Genomic DNA, 23417 nt, shown 5'->3' on the forward strand with positions numbered 1-23417 from the left:
GGTCAAAATTAAACAAGAGAGAAAGATTTACAAAGATGAACAGGAAAGGGAAGAGCAGGCATCAGGCAAAAGAGAAGACAGTGGCAAGAGATAAGAAAAATAGATTTGGAATTAAAGAGGAGATACAGAATGTGAGCTGATAGAGGAGGTACAAGTGAAACAGAAGGTAGGCAATACATTGGTTAATCCAGATTTAGTACGAACAAAAAACGTGCATGGATTAATGCCGTGCCTGGTCATCCTCTTCCCTTCTTTCTCCACCTCCCAAGCCCTTTAGGAGTTGTTTGCCATATTTCTGGCCTGGACCGTCTGTGTGGCATTACTGGGTTGCATGTGCAGCTGTCTTCATCTCTTATGGGCCAAGGACAGAGGAGGGGCCCCAGAGAAAGGCAGCGACCTTCGAAAATGCACAGAAGGAAAGGCAGGGCACTAAATAGAGACAGAACCGAAAAAGGGTCACGAAGCCCCAGAGAGAAAAGAGGAAGAGAGGGCCGAGAACAAAATCAGAGACAGTGCAGAACAGTTAGACCCCAGAATCACCAAGGAGGATAAAATACTTTGTATTCTTTCCGTTGCTGTGTTTGAAAGAGCCTAGAAAATATGGTGTAATGAATCCTAACTTAAAATAAATATACCCAGTGATTGGGAGTCCAAATCTTTCACTGGTCCCGGGTGTTCTTGAAATGCTGGAGAGCAGACAGTGTAGTGGAGCAGGCTCAAGAATATCCCAATACAGATTTCTTTACTGGACAGGGCAACGTCTCCCCTCTGTGGCTGACAGGTGCCCCCATAAGTAAAAGTCTTCCTCTGAACAGTAACAGTTCACTGGCAAACCCAAACCCTGGAATAAGTTAAGTCCACCCCTAGGGTTAGTGGTTCTAATAATGCCAAAGGTGTTTAATGACATAATTAGGGTGCCTTTAACAATTCACAGGCTTCCACAGTAAAAGGTCGGACAGACAGTAGCAAAAATAGTTTAAGTAGTAAAAAAAAAAAATGTCCATAGTCCCCAGAATTCATTCCCGGAAAAATCCAAAGCAATACATCAGCAACAGCACAAACCATTCATTTCAATTCTTGATCTTTAACATGAGATAAAGGATGACTTCTCTTAGGCAGGCTGGTCCTTCTGCTCTTGTTCCCATGATTCTTCCCGGGGGTTCTTCCAGAGAGAAGGCAGACCTTAAGCCTAGGAGCAGAGTAATGGGATTTCCATACTAAAAGGGTTGCTTCCACTGGTTTCTGCACCAGGAAGCAAAGCAACAGCAAACAACTCAACTACAAACAGGAAAACAAAAAACGCAGACAAAATGGGCCCTCCTTTCACTCACTTTATATCCAGTAGACGTCACTGCTGACATTATCAAGGCTTAAAGGCACAAGCCTCCTATTTCCATTCTACTGCATTAAAAAATATAGACCATTGTTCTCTATAGGTGATACAGGTGAAGACATTTTCAGGAAGATGTTAAGTATTGACAAGCTGAGGCTAGCGTCACAATGATAAACCAGGGCCGGATCTTTCAGGAGCTATATCCACAGGCATAGGCTACCTAAAACATAAATCAGGCCTCTACGATATGTTCATTTGCACAATTCTCAGGAAGATATTACCCTTACATATCATTACACTAGCACTACTAGAGCTACTAGTACTTTACAACTCCACGCATGCTCAAAGTTAGGAAGATTTTAATCTGTAAACCTTTTAGTCACTAAAATGATCTCTCAGGTGCTGAACTGAATAGCAAGTTGGAAGCCCCAGCTCAGCAAATGTGTAGTCCCCTTCCCCCAAAATGTTCAAGGGAAATCTTACCTTTGCTGGTCCTGTTTGTCATCTCACCACAGAACAGAATTGTGCAAACTCCCAGAATACCCCCTTCATGGCATTCTTTAGATTAATTTCCTATGACTGGGGTAAGATAAGCCTGCACCACCATCACTCACATCCCTAAATCCAGCAGCTCTAGTCAGCCAGATGCCCAGAAGCCTACGGTTGCAGTCTCCTGCATTAGAGCAGGAGCTTCCAGCAGCCCCAGAGGGCCATGCCACCCACCACACAGGGGCCAGCTCAGCCTGCTGATCCCATCCTGCCTAAAGAAAGGTAAGGGTGGGCTGGGAGCGAAAAACAGCACTGGGGCCCTCAGCTCCCTGACAGAGGAGGGACAACGACGGAGCACATTACCAGGCAGGGAGAGAAGGAAAGTCTGAGGCAGGGGGGAAGCTAGGCGCAGATACCAGGGTTTCTGCAGGGTAACAGCAGGCCAACAGTTCCCCCAATGCCACTCGCATTAGATATAAATAGAAGGAATGGCACAATTAAAAGTGCATATCTGGAGAAAACACAGTGTACCCATAGAGGAATCAAGAGAGAGAGAGAGACAGACAGACAGACAAGCAACTAGCCAAGAATGCCTGGGCTGCCTCCGAGAGCCTGCAGCCAGCAAAGGCTGAGTAAATAATTGCAGAGTGAAAAAATAAAACTGAGGAGGCGGCAATACGGGCTTCCAGGAAAATGCAACTTCCAAAGGTGAAGCCCACTGCCAGCCTGGCCGGCCCCCCTCAGTGGGCAGCACAGGGCTCTGAGGGATGCTCTGGGGATGCTCAGGATTAAGGCATTTGTAGATTGTATCTGCCGCCAGCCTGGTTCTGCCCTCTCAGTCTAATCTTTGCGTGATCAAGCCCCACTGCATCTGTTGTCATTGTTTTTGGGAAAGGGGGGGGGGGGGGGAGGGGAGGATGGAGAGGGAGGTTGTGGTTAATCATTTGTTTTAAGAGCCCAGGGAGGTTCAAACCATGGGCTTGCAATCTATCACAATGACAATTTTTCCAAAGATATGGCCCATAACGCTAAGGATGCAGGATGAAGGAGTTTCTATTGTGCTTTTCAAAATCTGTTTTCTACAAAAAAAAAAAAACCAAAAAAAAACAACCCTGCTAGGATTTTTCCATTTGCCATGCAGCAATTCTTTTGGACATTTTTAGTTAATTTTCCTTACAGATTCACTTACAAGAAAAGAATTGGGTAAGCAAAGCAGATCAGTACAACCCTGACTTGGAAGGCTCTGCACCGTAAATCATTCATACAGAAACACCCAAGTTCAACAGTATTTTTGGCCTAGTGAGATCCCCTTCCAGTAGAGCGTTAGAATTTCTGGGGAAATATAAATTAAAAGGGAACTTTGGAAAATTCCTCTATTGTCATTTTTAGGTAAAAGGAGATAGGGAATGAAAAGAAATAACCTGAATAGATCTGTAGTTTGAAACCCCCCAAAATGGGGGGGGGGGGGGGGGTGTTAGAGAGAGAGGATTGTAAAAAAAACAACTTACCCCAGAGCAGCGTGAGCAGCTGGGCCTTGGGAATGAGGAGCAGGGCGTACACTGCACCCAGGTGAAGCAGTGTCATGAGGATGACATTCCTCCAGACGATCTCCTGCCGGTATCCGCCTTCCCCCCTCTCTCCGACCTCTGCCTCCGAGCGGCCCTCTCCTGTGGCACGGCGGGAGGCTGCGAGCTTCCCCTGCTCATCCATGGCACAGACAAAGCCCTGTGCACTGCAACGTCAGGCGCGATCCGGAATGCAAGGTGGGTTGGTTTTTTTTCCTGGCTTTTTTTTTTTTTTTTTTGAGTTATTGTTGCTATTTTGAAGGACTTGCCTTTTATGGCTTACCAGGCTGAGTACCAAAGCAAAGCATCTCTCACTGCAATTTCATCCATGCTGCTGCTGCTGTCAGTGCAGAACTCCACTCAGCAACAGAAGAGGAGGGAACAGAGAGAGAGAGACACACACACAGAGAAAGAGAGACAGAGAGAAAGACCTGCATAGCTACAGCCAATCAGATGCAAGTGTGACTGTCTAAAGGAAAAGGCAGTTCTCTGCATCGCTGGTACTCTTTGGTCAGAGAGAGGATGAGAGCAGAAAAAAATCACAAAATGGTCTTTTTAAAGGAAGCCAGCACGAGGCACCCAACAGCAGCCAATAATATCCCCTGCAGCCTGCACTGCTTTCCTCCATGTGGCCAGCTTGATTTTTTTTTTTTTTTTCTGGGTCAGGGCACAGTCGTGCTGAAATAAATATCAGTCCCGCTGCTTCCCATCAGATTGTGCAGCCAGCATTCGGAGATGGTATTTACAGACTGCTGCCTGCTCTGGCAGCTGGGGGTTTGTGGTTATCCCGTCAAAAAGGAATAGAGCAGATCCCCACACTTTGTAAACAGATTGCATATAAAGCCAGTGATGCCAGACTATGGCATAGGATCCCATGCGTACAGAGCTGCCAAGTTACCCAATTCCAGTCGGGAGATTTTGTGCCAGGTCTGGATTTTTGATAAGCCCATGTCTGATGCATTATGGAACCTGCAGCACTGATTTTAATGGGTAAATCAGGATTACAAATACCTCACTGCTTTGTAATGGAGGTTCAAAACTAGGAATGATCACAAAGTCTCCCTCCTGGAACTGGGTAACTTGGAAGCTTTCAAAATAGCTGTTACGGCCACTTCTGGTACTCAAACACACACCACTGCCAATGAAAACTAATAAAAATCACCACTGATTTTGACCTAGTACTGCACTCTATGGGGTAGATTTTATAAAAGTACGCCCGCGCGTACTTTCGCGCACCAGGCGCAAACAAAAGTACGCCGGATTTTAATAGATTCGCGTGTAGCCACGCATATCCTTTAAAATCTGGGGTCGGTGCGCACAAGGCTGCCCAAAATCGGCAGCCTGTGCACGCCGTGCCGCGCAGCCTGCCTCCGTTCCCTCCGAGGCCGCTCCGAAATCGGAGCGGCCTCGGAGGGAACTTTCCTTCCATCCCCCTGTACCTTCCTCTCCCTTCCTCTACCTAACCCACCCCCCTAGCCCTATCTAACCCCCCCCCCCCCACACACCTTTGTTTTAAAAGTTACGCCTGCCAGAGGCAGGCGTAACTCGTGCCGGCGCGCGATTCCCCAGCCAGGAGTTGTTTCAGAGACCTCGGCCATGCCCCCGAAATGTCCCTGGGCCAGAACCACGCCCATGGCCCCGCCCCTGAATGACACACCAGCCACGGCACGCCCCTGACACGCCCCAATGACTCATCGGCTGCGACACTCCGTCCCAGGGCTTTGCGCGCGCCGGCAGCCTATGCAAGATAGGCTCGGAACGCGCGGGGGGGTGGGGGGTTGGGGTAGGTTTTCGGGGGGGGGGTACGCACGTACCCCTTTGAAAATCTGCCCCATGGCACTTTAGTAAAGTTGTCAACTGACTCCAGATTTTCCAGACAGGTCGATCCAGTCCTGGCTTTACTCCACGGCAAGTGGGGACTTGTAGTCTTGCTTTTCTAAGGCAATGCAGTAGGAAAATCAGAACTTCATGGGTTAAAACCTCTCCAGAAGATCTGGAACCAGTTGGCAATGCTACACTTGAGTGTAAGCTGTGCACGCACACACAGGAAAGCATAGCACAGAAGAAAAAGAAAATAGAACGGTGTTTCACAAAACATGCACACAAATGTGATTGCTAGATTGCACACAAGAACCTTTTTTGTGCACACAGCTCACAAATAAAATTAGGGGAAGCATTGTGCTTGAGGTCAAAGTGGATAACCAAGCAACAGTTTGTGTCATTCCATTGTACAATACTCCAAGTGTGGTGAAATAACTGCCAAGCTTCCTCGTCTGCCCTAAAGTCTCCAAAGTCAGTGGGCATTCTTCTCTTCCTCAGGATTAAAGCCTTGAAGTGGTATTTCCCACACACCCCATTACCAATTGGTGCATGTACTTTGAAGCAGCGTTTTTTCAGAACTAGTAAAGATGACTCTGATGTTGAAATGCACAGCCACATATGTATAGCATTCATTTTTGATTCTATATGTCAGGACTGCCAAAATATCGTCTTTGATAGCCACAAACAAATGTACGGTGGTTTTCATAGTAACCAAAGTGAGCAAATTAACCCGGTTCTTAGACCAGACGCATGCAAATAAATCATCTGAATATTTATGACGCATATCCTGAAAACCAGACCTGTTTGTGGACTTCAAGGACTGAAGTTTGATGCCTCTGCTAGAATTCCCCTGGGATAGGAAATATTTTCAGCAAGATTTCATAATCTAGGACTCGTTTAAAATCTAACAACTCTAATCCTAGTTAGGCCCTACTAGGGCCCAATTTAAGAAGTGCTGTCTCCCCAGTAATGAGCAGCTGTGTGTGTACTGTCTTCTTGCTAGGAACCGGCCTTGGGTGGGATGTCACACAGCTAGAGCCTGGCTTTGGGAGAGCTGTTGCAGTGTGACAGATCAGCTGAGAATGTGTCATCTCAATGCCTGGGACTAGTTCAAGCATTATCTTGCTGCTGGGGGAACAGTGACATTGTGTAGTTAGGGGCCAGCTGAGGAAGTGTCATCTGTTGTACAGGGCTCAGTAGGGAATCAGAAAGCTAAAGAACAAATTTCAGTTTTGTGAATCTGCACTGCTTTCAGACCACATGCAGAAACCTCCATTTCTTCAACGTTCAGCGGTGTGCAAAAATTATGCACAGAAGTAAAGTCACATTTGACATTACCATATATGTCCTAAAGTGGCTTGAATCTCTATTTGGCATTATAATAATAGTAAAAAAAAAAAAGCCATCGGTTGAATATTGCTAAATATTTGGCCTTTTATTCAGCTTAGGTAGTTTGCAGAATAGAGGCTGAAAGGAACAAAAGGACACCAGAACAGGTTTCACAGACCCAATGTGATGAGCCCTGTGCCCTTTGAAAGCAAAAAGCTTCATATAATTCACCGTCTAAATCATGCATTGCATGGATTTTGTTCCACTTTTCAACTTTTGTCTTTAATACAAGGAAGTAAAGTAGGGCATAATCAGCTTTTGACAAAGCTCAGTATATGCTGTAGTGGCCACTGAGCAGGTTCTAGTGAATGCAGTAGGGTAAAATCCAGGACAATGGGTGCCCTTCACATGAAGTTTGATCCTAATCAGTCTAAACTTTACCAAAAAGTTATTGTGTCTCTGGCTGGAAGGATGGACAGATTGAACCACTGTATGAATGCATGGCAGATGAGCTGAAAAGTACTGAAAATAACTTTTTTGAAATGTTTTTGTATGCCTATAAATGTACATTACACTTTGCTAGTACAGGCATAGCCCTAGTCAATAGCACTAGCCATTTTTGTGGAGAAGAAACATCTCCAGAAACAGAGAAAGTATTAATTGTAACACAGTAAATGTCAGCAGATAAAGACCAAACGGTACATCTAGTTTGCCCAGCACGTTGCTTGGATGGTAAATGCCACTCCCCATTCATTTATGTTACATCTAAAGTTAATATGTTACCCCTGTTCTTCATTTCCATTTTCTAGCCATTAGGGATCCTCTGTGTTTATCCCATGTCTTTTGAATTCCATTACCTTTCTTGTTTTCACCTTTTCTATGAAAGTATTCCATGCATCCACAAAATTTCCAAATTGTATTCCCGAGTTAAACCCGTTGTAGTTTCAAAACATGAGCACTAGGTCTACAGCTTCCTTTCCATTGGAAAAGGTACGAATCTTGTGCATCATTTATATCTTTAAGGTATTTCAAAGTCTGTATCATATCTCCCCTGAATCTCCTCTCTTTCAGGGAATACATCAGGGGCGGCTTGGCTTATCGGGGGATCGGGCATCCCCCGGTGGGCCGATCGCTCCAGTCACGTGGTCTGCCGTGCGCGCCTGTGACAGAGCCGCGCTCGGCAGACCACGTGATGTGTCCTGGACCGGCCTGGGAGGCAAATACACGGGCCGGTCCAACATCATGAATCCTCCACTGGAATACATATTTTGTTCTTCCAGTCTCATAAGTACTTTGGTGCAGACCCCACACCATTGTGGTGGCAGTTCTCTGGCCGGCTTTGTACTGCCCTCAGTTCTCGATGTCTAGGCTTGAGCACGTAGATAGTCTGCTAAACCAGTGGTCCCCAACCCTGTCCTGGGGGCCCACCAGCCAGTCGGGTTTTCAAGATATCCACAATGAATATGCATGAGAGAAAATTTGCATGCATGCAAATTTTCTCTCATGCATATTCATTGTGGATATCTTGAAAACCCGACTGGCTGGTGGGCCCCCAGGACAGGGTTGGGGACCGCTGTGCTAAACCTTTTCCCCAGCTTCAGAGATCAGATAAAATCAGTTCTTGATTACCAAAAACATTTCTTTGAATGAAGATCAATTCAACATTCACTGTGAATAAAAAGGTCTCAGATTAAAGAGACAGATACAGCTGTAATAAGTTTTCTCTGAAAGTAGGTGAGTTAATAGTAAATAAGGTGAAAAGATGATGAGAACAAGCTGTTAGCCTGCCAAGAGCCTTCTTCCATCTGAAAGACTCTGCAGGATCAATAGGAGGAGGAGAAAGGCAAAAAGCAAAAGAGAGAGCAAACAGGAACAGACCCAATAGGAAGCTCAGAAACATTCAAACAGCAATCAGCAATAATCCTGCAGAGAATCTAAGCTCTGTAATATCAAAAGATGACACCAAGTGGCAGCATAATAAATATATATATATATATATATATATATATATATATATATACACACACTGTGGAGACAGAACACACTTCCCTCTTCTGTTTATCCTTTTTGAAGTACAATCTCCAGAACTGAACACTACTCCAGGTGAGACCTCACCTAATGCCTGTACAACAGGGCACTATCGCCTTTTTTTTTCCCTGCTGGTTATGCCTCTCTCTACGCAGCCCTGCATCCTTCTAACTTTAGCCACCGCCTTGTCAAAGTGTTTCGTTACCTGATTGCCAGACACTCTCACCTATAACGCCTTTGGATTGCTGCATCTCAAACGCATGACTCCACACTTCTTGGCATTGAATCCTCGCTGCCGAATCTTTGAAAACACACTAAGAGCTTTCTGAGTTCACTTCACATTCTCTCTACTCTTTCAGGGGCATCCTCTCTGTTGCAGATCTTAGGGTGGGGGGGGGGCATTGATCAAGTTGTGATGTCTCCTTTATTGCTATGGTTTGTTTAATGATTGTGCTATTCTGCGATGTATAATAGTTTAATCTGAAACTCATTAAGAATAACAGACGTGTTTTGTCTGATCACTCGTGTTTCTTAAAATGCTGCACGTCTTACAAATTCTGCCAGGGGTTTGTAAACTCATGGGCACAAGGGTAGATCTGAAAAATGTTTTGTCACCATGTTTTGTTTCTTTAGCAATCCTTTCTTCCACTTGAGCTTTTGATTTCTTTCCTCTCCTGTTTCAGCTTCACCTGATCTTCTTCCCTGTCTTCCTTTCTTGAGTTCCTTTGTACTTTTTGAATGCTAAGCTTTTTGCCTTTATTTTTTTTTTCAGCCACCTCTTTGGTGAACCACATCAGTTTCCATTTCCTCTTACTTTTGCTGCATAAAGATGTGTTGCCTTTATTAGGACTCCTTTTATTAGACTCTTTCATTTGGCCCACTGTTGCTCCCCTTTATTCCTCTCCTCCCAGCCTTCTACTTCCTCCTCAAGGTGCATCCCCCATTTTAACAAAATCTGTATTTTTGAAATCCTGAACTAGGGTCTTTGTGCATCTTCTCTCTCTTCCAGCCCATACCAGACTCTTAATATTGACCCACCCACAACTTGAGGTGCTTCCTGCCTGCCCCCTCAGCAGCCTCAAAGAGAAATGTGTTTAACCAGGGCTCAGAAAGCTGCTGTTGAGCTCACTACATTGACATTCCAATGGGTATTTACTGAGTTGGAGGAATGAGATGAAGCATTTCCTGGCAGCACTGAATTGCACCATCAGCAAACGTGAAGCACATCCTTTCACACCCAACGTACAGTCGCCTGCATGAAGAGTTCTTTGCATGAAGCAATAGCTGGCATTTGCTTACCTAATGATTTCAAACACGCTTTTAGTCTACACTGTTTTCTTATTTTGTGGTCCTGTGACAGAATTTGAATGGATGAATTGGTTCCCTAATCCTAAAGCGAGAACAGTACATGCCGGTTCACCCGTCAGCTAAGTTGACAGTGTGACTGCCGGGTGGGAGACGATTACATGAAAGGTTGTTTTTGCAGTTGATTCCTCTGGAGAGTGTGTGCCTCCAGGAAAGTCCTTCTAAAAAGGGGAAAAGGTTTTTTGAAGTTTTGGAAAAATCATTCTCGCAGGGAAGGAGAAAGTCCAGTGTTGCTTGGGCTGCTGTTTCTAAGCTATGGGTAGAGCTGAAACTACCTCATCAGTGACCCACACATCAATTCAGTGCTTAATTTAATGCTGCCGTATTTGAAGGAGAAGGTCCTAAGAGTTTACCACTGGTCGCAAGTCCTTGTGGAGTCAGAGAACCATTTGGGTTAATAGATGGTGGAGAAACGTTTGGAAGTAGAGGGGGGGGGGGGCAACATTCATACCTGCTGTGCACCCCTGTAAGTCTCAGGTGAACGGGCCACTCCTCAATTCACTGGCCTGGGGTGAGAGGCTTCTGTGAATCAAAACACACACTGCTAACTGGAGCTACTTGGCCCCCTAATTGTGGGCCAGGCCTGAAAAGAATCATTGTTTAGTTGTGTTACTTATGATGAACAGTCTCATGGTTTATTGACTACCTTAGAATATTATTACTACTGCAATTGTGGGTAAAGTCCTTTGGAATATTTCTGCTGTAGGAGGGACGCTGAATTCAAGAGGCAGACGTTTTTCTGTTATCAGAGAGCCTAAAACTCTCAATTGAAGCTTTGAAAATGATCATTCATCAATCCTGGAGGCACCCAAACCTTGCCACCCCAAAAGACAGCTGTGTTTTACATTCTTCATGGATAGCTTCTCTACTTGTTTCTTTTTTCAGGTTCTTTTCCAAAAGCTGTGGTGCGTAAAACTATCCCTCTTGTCTTCCGTTCTCTGAGTGACAAAGCAAGACATTGTTTCAAAACCTGAGTTCATCCTTTCCATCAGCACAGCCACGATCAGCAAGCTCACACAGCAATCAACAAGCTTGGATGTCTCACATGGCATGGCGTGAGTTTTTATTAGTAATTTGGCTATTTATAGATTTTAATTAGTTCTGGTTTATTGTGCACCCTGCAATTGCAGGTATATTAATTTGTTTCTTCATCCTCACTTACCTAAGAACATAAGAAATTGCCATGCTGGGTCAGACCAAGGATCCATCAAGCCCAGCATCCTGTTTCCAACAGAGGCCAAACCAGGCCACAAGAACCTGGCAATTACCCAAACACCAAGAAGATCCCATGCTACTGATGCAATTAATAGCAGTGGCTATTCCCTAAGTAAACTTGATTAATAGCAGTTAATGGCCTTCTCCTCCAAGAACCTAGGGTATGAACCTCACCCTCAAGCACTCTCAACAGAAAACAATTACAAACCAGTATGCCATCAGACTCGAGTCCCACTCTGACATTTGGAGGCTGGAGAGAAGGTAGTTAAAAACATGTTGGGCAGCTCACAGGTCCAAGTTCACTGGGGTTGTTACTTGACTTGGGTGGTCAGGGACTGCCTGACTCAGTCCTGGTTTTGCCTTATTGCAGCCTTGGGTTTGCTATTCCAATCTCTCTGCACGCAGATCTAAGAGGAAACAAAACCAGCATAAGATCAGTCTGGAAGAGTTGATATAAGGCAGGTGGCAACCTTAAAGAACATCTAATGAATTTATCCATCTGTGTTAAATGACTCGTATAGTTCAAAATGATGATAATTTGGGGGATCTTCATCCACAGCTACCACATGCCAGACAATGTCATATGAGTGCCTTCATATAATCATCAGGTATCCTAAGTCCATTATTATCCAATACATTTTTTTAAATAAATGTTTGTACACAAATAAAATGTTCAGTACTTCTGGCAACAAAAACAAGTGAATGCACATGCCAACATTTGAAAGATTAAGAGGTGGGTGAGATGAGCAATGTTTTAAAGGAGATCTTCTCCACTGTAATCATGTGCTATGGACAACAATAAGATCATATTTATATTTTTATTTCTATGTTTATCCCATCTTTCCAAGATTGAACAGGGCGGGTTAAAATAAATCATAAAACAGACAACATATAATAGGAGTAGGCACAGATGACATAAAATCAAATATATCAATGAATATCAAACAGTAGTAAATAGAAAGGTTTTTAAAGAACATCTAACAGAAAAGTCAGTTAAGTTGCACAGCCTGAGGAAACTTATTCCAGCAATTTGGAACCGCATAAGAAAAGCAGCTATTTCAGGCCATAACTGAGTCAAAGGCTTTGGTGGTAGGATGCAGCCATTGCAATAGTTTTGCCCTCAGTTTTATGCAGTAAGCAGAGTTGCTTACCTGTAACAGGTGTTCTCCTAGGACAGCAGGATGTTAGTTCTCACAGATGGGTGACATCAACAGATGGAGTCTGGCATGGAAAACCTTTGTTAAAGTTTCTAGGACTGGGCTGCAGTGCGGGCTGGGGCCTGGGGGCACGCTGTTGGCGAGGTCAACCCCTGATTGAAGCATGTGGTGTCCTGGTGCGGGAAGCCGAAGGGTAGTATCTCCTGCGGCGGTGGACGGGCTTGTGAGATCCTTGATGCAGGGGCCTGTGCATGGAGAATGGTGGGTCTGAGGTGCTGGCCGAGAGCTGCTGCAAGGTCTCGTGATGCTCCTTGAGCTGAGCAACTGTGTCTCTGACCTTGTTCCCTGAAGAGATTTTCTCCAGTGCAGGGCAGGTCCGCCAGTTTCTCCTGGACCTCAGGCCAAAGATCAGAGGCCTGGAGCCAGGCCATGCGTCGGGTGCTAATGCCCGCAGCCGATACCCTGACTGCTATCTCGAAGACCTCATGTTTCCCAGCTTCCAGGCCCTTCTGTACTACTGCCTCCACCGCATCCTGCTGCTATTGAGGCAAGTGCTCCATCATCTCCTGAACTTGCTTCCACAAGTTCCTGTTGTACTGAGCCATGTACAGCTGGTAAAGAGGCAATACAGGCAATAAGCATTGCCCCTTGAAAAACCCTCCTTCCAAGAGTGTCCAGGGCTCTATGTTCTTGGCCTGGAGGGACGGAGGAATGAGTATGAGATCTCCACAACCACAGACTTGTGGGGGAGTTGGTATTTTTGAAAGACAAGGGCCTGCTGGACGAGATACAGGGCATCTGTCTTCCAGTTGACCAGGGGGACAGATCCCGTATGCTCCCACATCCTGTATAGTTCTAAGAGAATTTCATGGATTGGGATGGCTACTACCTCCTTCGAGACATCCACAAACTGGAGAACATCCAGCATTTTGTGGCAGGTAACCTCCTCCGTGAGGAGCTGGAAAGGAATGGCTTACACCATCATCTGAACAAAGCCCACAAAGGAGAGATCTTCTGGGGAGAGCGACACCTCTCATCTGGCAGAGAAGGCTCAGAGGGCTTGTCGCTAGAGTCCTTGGAAGAAGACTCTGATGAACCATCATCCCAGGGATCATATGAGACATCTTCCTCACTATTGTCCATGGGAGGACGGTGAGGGAGGCCAAAGCCCATGTCCCTCAGCAGAAGCAGCATTGAGGGCTGTCTCAGCAACCTTGGTGCTGGAGGCCTTGAGGGCATCGACGGTGCTGAGGACATCAAGGACCCTCAAGGGAATCAACTGTACTGAGACTCCCAATGGCCCAGGAATGGGTTCGGGGAGTGGAGGCACCTTCAAGGGCTTCGGGCATGGTTGCGAATCTTCCTCCTCGGAGGATCCAGGAATCGGTATCACTCTGGAGGGGAACTTCGATGGCCGATGGGGAACCAAAAGAGTCCCTTTTACCGGTTGCAACGATAGGACACCCAACAGGATGTTGAGACACTCCAGCAGGGGTGCTAACAGCGCAGGGGCCAGCGCTGTTTCAAAGCTCCAAAGGGCTCAGAGCACCGCCTGCTGTACCCTGCAATCCAACTCCTCTTGAAAGCCTGGTGATGAGAATGTGAACAATGGAGGAGGAGGAAGTCGAGGCATCACCGGAGCCTCCACAGGGGGCCGAGGAGCTCGGTGCCCGGCAACACACTCAATGGGCAATTCCTGGGACTCCCGGGTTTGGAAGAGGATAGGGCCTCTTCACCACCGGGTCGCTTCAGAGGAGGCTGACATGAGCTGATGCCCCTCTGGCCTCGGCACCAGCACGATGAATATCAAACGATGACTGCCGGTGCTGGTGTCTATGTTTCTCTCTGTGCTCGGCTCAGACCTTCTCCGTCGCCAAGGATGCCGACAATCCAGATGCTTTAGAACGGTCTGATGATGGAGAGGGCCGGTCCCCCGAGCTCCTCTTATCACGAGGAGGAACTGGATGGGATGTAGAAGATGACGGTGAGTCTGAGGGGTCTCCACGGCCCTTCAGTGTCAAAGTCTCCGAAGCCGGCATCGATCAACTTACTTCTTGGCGACAAAAAGCTGCTCCATCTTATCCAGCTGGGAACGACGGCCCTTGGGGGTCATCTGAGCACAATCAGGGCACCCGTGGATATCATGGGAAGCCCCCAGGCAGAGGATGCAAACTTCATGCGGATCCGTGAGAGACATGGTCCACGGGCACTGGGGGCACTTGTGAAACCCAGATGATACCATGAAAACAAGCCGGTGAGCAGTCGATGGCCAGCGGCCACCGGGAGGCAACATACTCAGGAATCGACTGCAAGAAACAAGAGAAAAAACACCTACTGAGATGCTGGAGGGTCCAACAGTGGAGAGGGACCCTGCACGGAGGATACTGGAGGAAAAATTCTTGAAATAAAAATTTTGTTGAAGAATAAGGAGAGAGCTCCGAGAACCACAAGGAAATTGCTTTGCGGAAAAAAATGAGGCTGAAGAGGGACCCCTCGTGGACGCGCAGATAGTGGCATGCTGGGCATGCTCAATCTTCCAGTCAAAGTTTCTAGAAACTGACAAAATTTTTCTGTGCCAGGCTCCATTTGATGATGTCTCCCATCTGTGAAGACTACCATCCTGCTTGTTCTAGGAGAATATCTTATTTTATTTATTTATTTATTTAGATTTTTTATATACCGGCATTCGAGACAGCAGTCACATCATGCTGGTTCACATGAAACAGGGGTGCAAAGTAAACATAACAATAACAGTGGTGCTGAAAAGGCAGTTACATATAACAAGGTGATAAGAACTTGGCTTAGAGGAAGAGAAAGGACAGGTTATTAATTTACACAAGTAAACGATAGGAGATAAGGTCCCTAGAAGCCTGGTGACACACTTTCCCATTTGGTGTACTGGCTAAAAAAAACTCCAGCTATGGCTCAAGATGAAATAATGCATTGCACACAGAACCAGCACACACTGGCTGATGTTCACGATGTGTGAAAGCTCCAATCCCACACACTCACTGCAAGAATAGCACAATCCACAGAATTTTGGGGTACTTAAGTTGTAATTTCAATGTGGCTGACCTTAAAATATTACAGATCCACCTTTGGGAATTTTATTCTGGAGGACTTGAATAAGCCTTGGTCTTATTTTCCTTCTTCTACTCTTGTCAACACCATGCCCCCAGTCACCAGGGCATGTACTTTCAGCCAGGTACTTTCCAAAGCTTTCCAGAAACCCAACTAACGGATCGATACTGTAAAACCGCGGGAGAGCGGACGAACGCCCGCTCTCCCGGTGCACGCACTGGCTCTTCGCCGGTGCGAGCGATCCAGTATTCAAATGAGGTGACGCGGTGCAAACGAGGGAAAGGAGGCGCTAGGGACACTAGCGCGTCCCTAGCGCCTCCTTTTGGCCTGGAGCGGCGGCTGTCAGCGGGTTTGACAGCCGACGCTCAATTTTGCCAGCGTCAGTTCTCGAGCCCGCTGACAGCCACGGGCTCGGAAACCGGACGCCGGCAAAATTGCGTGTCCGGTTTTCGGCTCGACAGCCGCGGGCCGAATTCAATTTTTTTTTTTTTTAACTTTTTTTTTTACTTTTGGGGACCTCCGACTTAATATCGCCATGATATTAAGTCGGAGGGTGCACAGAAAAGCAGTTTTTACTGCTTTTCTGTGCACTTTCCTGGCGCCGGAAGAAATTAGCGCCGACCTTTGGGTCGGCGCTAATTTCTTAGAGTAAAATGTGCGGCTTGGCTGCACATTTTACTTACTGTATCCCGCGCGCATACCTAATAGGGCCATCAACATGCATTTGCATGTTGAGGGCGCTATTAGGTGCCGCGGGTGGGCCGCGTGTTTTCCTCCCCTTACTGAATAAGGGGTAAGGGAAAACACGCGTCCAGAGCAGGCTGACAGTGCGCTCCGACGGAGCACACTTTACTGTATCGACCTGTAAGTGATGGATGCACAATCATTCAGAATAATAAAGCCTTGTGTTGCAGGTGATGGAACAGTTTTGCGTAACTAGAATGATCTAACCCATCCTCTTACAGACAATTTTCACACATAAAACAAGGAAGCACTTATTGACTGAAATACAAATTTTAAACCAAAGCATATCCCCAGAAATCCAGCCTTGAAAAGAAGGCTCCTTCTGATGCTAGAAGAATACATTTTATCCAGCAGTGGCACATCCATTGCTACATTCAGTAACATCCCGCTCCCCACAGAGGGGACCAAGAATGTTACTAGTGGTTTCAGCAAACCTCTAGCAGAGGCTTTTCACCTGTGGAGGACAATTTTCAAAGCCATTTACATGATGGTGAACTCCAGGCCTTTCTCATGCATATTCATTGTAGATATTCTGAAAACCTAGCCTGTCGGTGACACTCGAGGACTAGAATTCACCATCACTGGGTTAATTCCTTTTTGAAATTTTGCTACAAAGTACCTACTGTAAAAATACCAGAGCACTTTGCAACTATGCAGGCTACCGTACCTGAAGATCGCTGTAGAGGTTCATTTATGGATGGACAAGATGACAGTTTAGATCTAATTCAGTGCTGGAATCTGGGAAGGAGAGGAGCAAAGGACAGTATAATCCAATTGGGATCTGCTTATCCAAAACTTCATCCACCTCGATCCTGATGCTGCTTAATATCAAATCCAGATCCCCAAAATCTGCTTGGCTCAGATTCTCATTTTTGGCACACTTTTACTAAACAGCGAAGCATGCTGGGCGAAATCTGCTCAGATCACATTAAGATCTTCCTGCCACCTTGGCTCCTGCTCAGAAAGGCAAATAAAATCTCTGTTTTGGGGTTGGTTTTTTTTGTTTTGGTTTTAAATCCCATCTGGGAAAAACCAAACCGGCTTTGAAACTTGGGATTCCAACACGTCCTGTGTTGAGTTGGCATGCCATGACCAGTCAAGCAGGATCTGGGGACGTCCCGAGCACACAACCATGCTCAGAAAAATGACAAATTGATGCACCCAGTCATATATTGTCAAGCCTTGCCCATTACATAAGAACATAAGAAATTGCCATGCTGGGTCAAACCAAGGGTCCATCAAGCCCAGCATCCTGTTTCCAACAGAGGCCAAACCAGGCCACAAGAACCTGGCAATTACCCAAACACCTAGAAGATCCCATGCTACTGATGCAATTAATAGCAGTGACTATTCCCTAAGTAAACTTGATTAATAGCAGTTAATGGACTTCTCTTCCAAGAACTTATCCAAACCTTTTTTGAACCCAGCTACACTAACTGCACTAACCACATCCTCTGGCAACAAATTCCAGAGATTTATTGTGCGTTGAGTGAAAAAGAATTTTCTCCGATTAGTCTTAAATGTGCTACTTGCTAACTTCATGGAATGCCCCCTAGTCCTTCTATTATTCGAAAGTGTAAATAACCGAGTCACATCTACTCGTTCAAGACCTCTCATGATCTTAAAGACCTCTATGATATCCCCCCTCAGCCGTCTCTTCTCCAAGCTGAACAGCCCTAACCTCTTCAGCCTTTCCTCATAGGGGAGCTGTTCCATCCCCTTTATCATTTTGGTTTGCCCTTCTCTGTACCTTCTCCATTGCAACTATATCTTTTTTGAGATACGGCGACCAGAATTGTACACAGTATTCAAGGTGTGGTCTCACCATGGAGCGATATAGAGGCATTATGACATTTTCCGTTTTATTAACCATTCCCTTCCTAATAATTCCTAACATTTTATTTGCTTTTTTGACTGCTGCAGCACACTGAGCTGACGATTTCAATGTATTATCTACTATGACGCCTAGATCTCTTTCTTGGGTGGTAGTTCCTAATATGGAACCTAACAACTGCTATGCTTCAACAAAATTAAGTTCTCTCCAGTACCTTTATGTAAGCAGTTATAACATGCAGTCAAATTCCAGCTGTTGCTTGCTGCTCCAGATGCCAGCTGCAGGTACCTGTGTGCTAATAGGCTCTCTGAAGATTAAAGAGATTTACATACTGCAGCAGAAAAGAAAACATTGCAGCATTTAAGATAGACGTTACATAAAAATGCAACATAAAAGGAGAATGCATGCAAGAAACAGTCAAAATTATATTTTTGCTGCTGCAGGTTAAGTCTTGACAGCAAAACACGAGTGGAATCTTCTTATCTTTAAAGACTCAAATTCAGTTTTGGGGTTTTTTTTTTTTACTTCAGTGCTTTCTAAAAGTTTTCAGTCTCTTGTACACTTTTCACATTCTAATGTCCCGACAACATAATGCTGACACCACCATACTTTGCTGAAGGGATGGTGTTAGCAGGGTGTTGTGCTGCGTGTGTGTGTGTGTGTGTGTGTGTGTGTGTTTACTCCACACATATCGCTAAGCATTGAGACCAAAAGTTTCACTTTGGTCTCAGACCACAAAACCTTCTCCCAGATGGGTGCATTGTCCCCGCTTCATAAGTCTCTTTGCAAGCCCTATGTGGCACATCCTATGGCTTTTCTTCAGGAGTGGCTTCCTTCTTGGCTATCCTCCCATAGAGGTCAAGTTTGTGGAATAATCTTGAAATTGATGATGAGTCAACATTTTCCCCAGTCCCAGCCAGAGACTTCTGTAGTTCTAAGCAATCTTAGGCCTCACAGTGACTTTTCACAGCAGTTTCCTTAACCCATAACCACTGACTTTGGAGAGGTGGCCTGTTTGCGGCAGTGTCTTGTTGGTGCCAAACTGTTTCTACTTTACAATGATGGACCTGATAGTTAGGGTCCAGCTGGCTCCATGAATATGGAAAAGGCTAATCCAGTATTGGTTTTACACTCCTGCATGCAGGCACATTGATTTACCTGGGACAATCAGAGGGTAAAACCAGGACTGGATTAGCCTTTTCCTTGTGACTTGGAGCCAGGAGGCAACTTCTGCTGACAGTGTCCCAAGGGATTTTCAAACACATTGAAATTTTCTTATAGCCTTTCTCCAATCTATATGGAAGCCCAATTCAGTATAAGGGCTGAATCCAAGCAGAGGCCATAAAAATCCCAGGGCTAAATCCCAAATATTACAGTCACTGTATTCCTTTGGCCCTGGGGTGTGAATTATTTATTTTTTTGGTTGAGGGGGGGGGGGGGGTGAGGATTTCCTTCAATGCTCAGGGTATAGGTGATGTCCCTTCCTTGTATGTTACTATAGCTCTTTGGGGCAGGAACACTGACAAACCAGACTGGACTCACTGGATGTTCAAAAAAAAAAAAAAAAAAAAGGTTTACTGTTATTTGTTGTAAAATACTGAAGATGAATCAACAATGTGATGTCCAGGTTTTACTGTTGCCTGGGAGTACAGATTTGCTGCCTCTGTATCTTTGCGGCGATGTCCCTTAGTGCTGGGTCCTAAGACTTGCTTATCCTCCCCTTGGGGTGGAATGATAAATGTCCTGAAGGGGCAGGGGTGCCCTAAGTGTGGATAAGGTCCCCTTCCCCAGAGTACTAGAAGTCCAAGGGTACTCCCGATCGTCCCAACCTGGCCTTGTCCTGCATCCCCGGGTGGAAACTCCTTTAGGGGTCTCCAGATGTTCTTCACTCCTCTTCAAAAATAGATGGAAGTAGACCTTTCCAGAGGAAAGTCCTCTCGCTGGAAACAGTTCTTGCATATTTCCAGCTCAGGGGTGAGGCAGGGCGGCAGAAAAAAGCTTCCTTCTCTTCTAGATGAACACAACTCATAGAAAAAAAACCCCCGAATCCTAATTCCCTTGTTCTTCACCTGGTGGTCACTGCAACCTCCTCTTGGTCAGAGTGAAGAGGTACATAGATCCTTCCTGGCCTCCCAGGCAGGGGAGACTGCTTCCCAGAAAGGCTCAGGTCAGACAAGAAAAAAAAAGTTTACAGACTTGGAAAAAAGGAGCAAAATTCTCTCTTCCTTCCAACTCCCATCCACTCCTGCAAAAGAACTGGTTGGGCCGGGCCTCTCCACTCTTGTTCTAGGCTGGGGCCTAAATTGGGAGAGCACGCTGAGACACTCCTGGATCCTCTTAAAAGAATCGCTAAACTGCCACACCACAAACTAAACTTCTCCTCCCTTATTCTACCTGCACTCACCATCCCAGATGTCCTCAGAGGAGGTGCTCCCTACCCCAGGGTGTAAATAATTAGGACCATCTAGTGGAGACCCAAGGGGTCTCTACCTAGACTTTTAAATAGCGTTATCCCGGAGTTCTTTCGGCAGCACCTTGCTTGGCACGTTTTGCCCTTTGCTTCAAATTCACTTCATATGAAAGAAACCAGCTGGATGCTTCATCCAAGAGTTTTTGAGTCAGATTCACTTCATACAACAGAAACAGCATGATTCTTCATCCGGGAGTATACGAATCAGCTCAGCTGCTGTGCTTGGATGCGGGTGGTCTCTATTTAACTTATTATGGGCCTTGTTAAGGCAATTGTTTGACCCTGAATTTGGATTTATTGTGACAAGGGGTGTGAAGACTTATGCAATCAAGATTTTTATTTTGGGGTTATTTTTTATAATTGTTCTTTGACAATGAAAATGTAGCATATGTTGAATAGATCAGTGAAACAAACTCCTACTTTAATGTTTTTTATTTGTTTTTTTTTAGCTGAATGTGAAAAAGATGCAAGGCTGTGGAGACTTTTACATGTAAATATGCAAATGTTATTAAGCAATAGTTGCTTCAAAAAGTCTTCAAGACCTTGCAAGACATGGCTCCAATTTAAGTGAGGGAAATATTAGTGCGATCCTCACAGTCAGCTCAGTTAGAGATTCCAGCAGTAAATTCTATTAAGCTCCAGAGCACTCGAAATTGAGCCTTTTTTATGCGGCCCCTAAACTGTGACCTTCTTTCAGAGGATAAACTGTACCCTGAGGGTCCATAAACTAATTTGTATTTTGGGGCTAACTCCACAATCTCTTTCTACCTCTTCTTGTCCCAAGGGGTGGGTCCTTTCTGTTGGGGGGGGGGGGGGGGAGATAACCTTCTAGGCCTAGGTCATAGTGAACTTCCTTGTGTGTGTGTTCCCATGACTTTTTGGGACAGGGACTTGGACAGAAGAAGCTGGACTCGCTGGATCTCAAAGGAATTAATAGGAGCAAATAACAGAGTGTCCAGGTACATCCAGGTCCTTCAGCCATGAGGGAGTACAGATTTTTAGGGACACTATCTCTGTGGATTTGTCCCTCAGTGTAGGGGCTTGAGACTTTCTTCTTCTCTATAGGGTGAATTGAATAAGGGTCCCAAAATGGCCCAGGTTCTCCTAGGGATGGAAGTCCCTGTCTTTTCCCCACAGTACCTGAGGTCCACGAGTACTCCTGAGCTTCACTTTGTCACTGTCTTGCTTCCCAGTGGTGCAGTGTTAGAAACTCCCCAGGAGGGGTCGCCAGATGTTCGTCCTCATCTGGACTCTTCAAAGATAACCAGTGCAGCCCTCCAGGAGGAAAAGCCAAACACTGAAAGCAGCTTCCAGATCTGGGTAAAGAAGGGCGACAGAAAAATTGCTTCCTTCCCTCTGCAGCAGGAAAAACTCAAAATGAGAAAACTCCTTCTCTCTTCCACTTTGCTTGGGCACTATATAACCTCCTCTTGGTCTGGTCAAAAAGGTAGACAACTCCTCCTGACCACCCTGAGCAGGGAATTCAGCCTGCCAGGAATGGTGCAGAGCAAAACGGTAAAAATAAAAAAAAAAGCTAACAAAAATACTCGCTATCTCTCTCGCTCAAATCCCACCAGACCCACACAAGGGGCCTGGCAGGGCAGTGCCTCTCCTTTCCTTTGCTAAGCAGAGATCTAACTTGCAGGTCAATACAGTAAAGTGCGGACGCGGTTACCCTGCTTCTAACCCGCTTTCTACTCACAATTTGGCTGCATTAGTCCAACCCGCGATTCACTATCCCTTTTAACCCATCCTTACCGCCTCTTTAAATCAATGGGTAACCCCTTCCGCCCGCGGCATGTATATGAGATGTAAACGATCAGATTAGCTATTCCCTCCCATACAGTAACACGCGCCCCGATTATCGCTTTTTAAACCTGCAGTTTTGCCATACGTTTAACCTAACTTACCGCCTACCCTTACCCCTGCGTTAGAGGCAGGGGTAAGGGTAGGCGGCAAAATTTCCCCCAGCCCTCGCTCACCTGCCCTGGCTGTGTCCATGGGTGCCGGTCTCCGAGGCAGCCCAGTCCTCTCTACCCTCCTCCCGAAGCAACGAAAAGCGAAAAAGGAGAAAAGCGAAACGACATGTGAAGTGTAACTTACTTTTCTTGCAGCCCTCCTCCGGAGACGCACCGCGGCTCCCCTGCCTCCCGGGGGCTGCCCCCGCCGGTGAAGATAGATGCCTGCACGGGCCCTCTGACACGATCGCTCCCGGGAGAATCCTTTACTGAGCTGCGGCCACTCTCCTGCGTGCATTCAGCCAGGCAGGAGCCGGCGGGCGTGCATTCAGCCAGGCAGAGGGAGCCGGCGGCGAAGGTGAATGAATGTGCGCCTGTGCGTGCAATTTTGCCGCTCAAGGCGTGACGTCACTACGTTTGGCGTCACGGCGTGTGACGTTGGCGTTCGCTAATGCACTGCCTTGAGCACCCATGTCGTGACGCCAAACGTAGTGACGTCACGCCTTGAGCGGCCAAATTGCACGCACAGGCTGAATGCACCCAGGAGAAGTGGCCGCAGCTCAGTAAAGGATTATCCCGGGAGCGATCGTGTCAGAGGACCCGTGCAGGCATCCATCTTCGCCGGCGGGGCCGCTTTCACCGCCGGCTGCCCCTGGGAGGCAGAGGGCAGCCCCTGGGAGGCAGGGGAGTTGCGGTGCATCTCCGGAGGAGGGCTGCAAGAAAAGTAAGTTACACTTCACATGTCATTTCGCTTTTCTCCTTTTTCACTTTTCGTTGCTTTGGGAGGAGGGTAGAGAGAACTGGCAATCCCGAGCATAGGAGAACCGTCCACTTCCTGGTACCTGTCATTTCAAATGTCATTTGAAATGTTGAGATTACTTACCTGATAATCTCCTTTTCCTTAGTGTAGACAGATGGACTCAGAACGAATGGCATAGTATGCTCGTGCTAGCAGTTGGAGACGGATCTGACGTCAGCATGGGTATATATATATCTCCACAGGAAGCGTAGCAACTCAGTAATCTTCC

General features: G+C 46.2%; 1 protein-coding gene and 1 long non-coding RNA gene across 3 annotated transcripts in view; both read right to left on the bottom strand.

Moving 5' to 3' along the window:
- The window catches only part of SCD5 (stearoyl-CoA desaturase 5), a 127108-nt gene extending 123370 nt beyond the window's left edge, over positions 1-3738 (bottom strand). The window contains exon 1 of the mRNA XM_029598957.1: positions 3331-3738. Coding sequence (XP_029454817.1) covers positions 3331-3532 — 202 coding nt within the window. The 5' untranslated portion in view covers positions 3533-3738. The remainder of the gene's footprint in view (positions 1-3330) is intronic.
- Positions 3739-8563: 4825 nt separating this feature from the next.
- LOC115090188 lies at positions 8564-22179 on the bottom strand. Of its 2 annotated transcripts, XR_003856333.1 has the most exons (5): positions 21572-22179; positions 18176-18292; positions 16795-16865; positions 11354-11552; positions 8564-10868 (listed from the first exon to the last, which is right to left on the bottom strand). It is a non-coding gene; the product is annotated as an uncharacterized LOC115090188 (long non-coding RNA). The 2 variants fall into 2 exon arrangements; XR_003856328.1 differs by having other exon boundaries at positions 18176-22179.
- Positions 22180-23417: the final 1238 nt, after the last annotated feature.

Source organism: Rhinatrema bivittatum, chromosome 1 (genome assembly GCF_901001135.1).
Source record: "Rhinatrema bivittatum chromosome 1, aRhiBiv1.1, whole genome shotgun sequence".
In the NCBI taxonomy this organism is placed as follows: Eukaryota; Metazoa; Chordata; class Amphibia; order Gymnophiona; family Rhinatrematidae; genus Rhinatrema; species Rhinatrema bivittatum.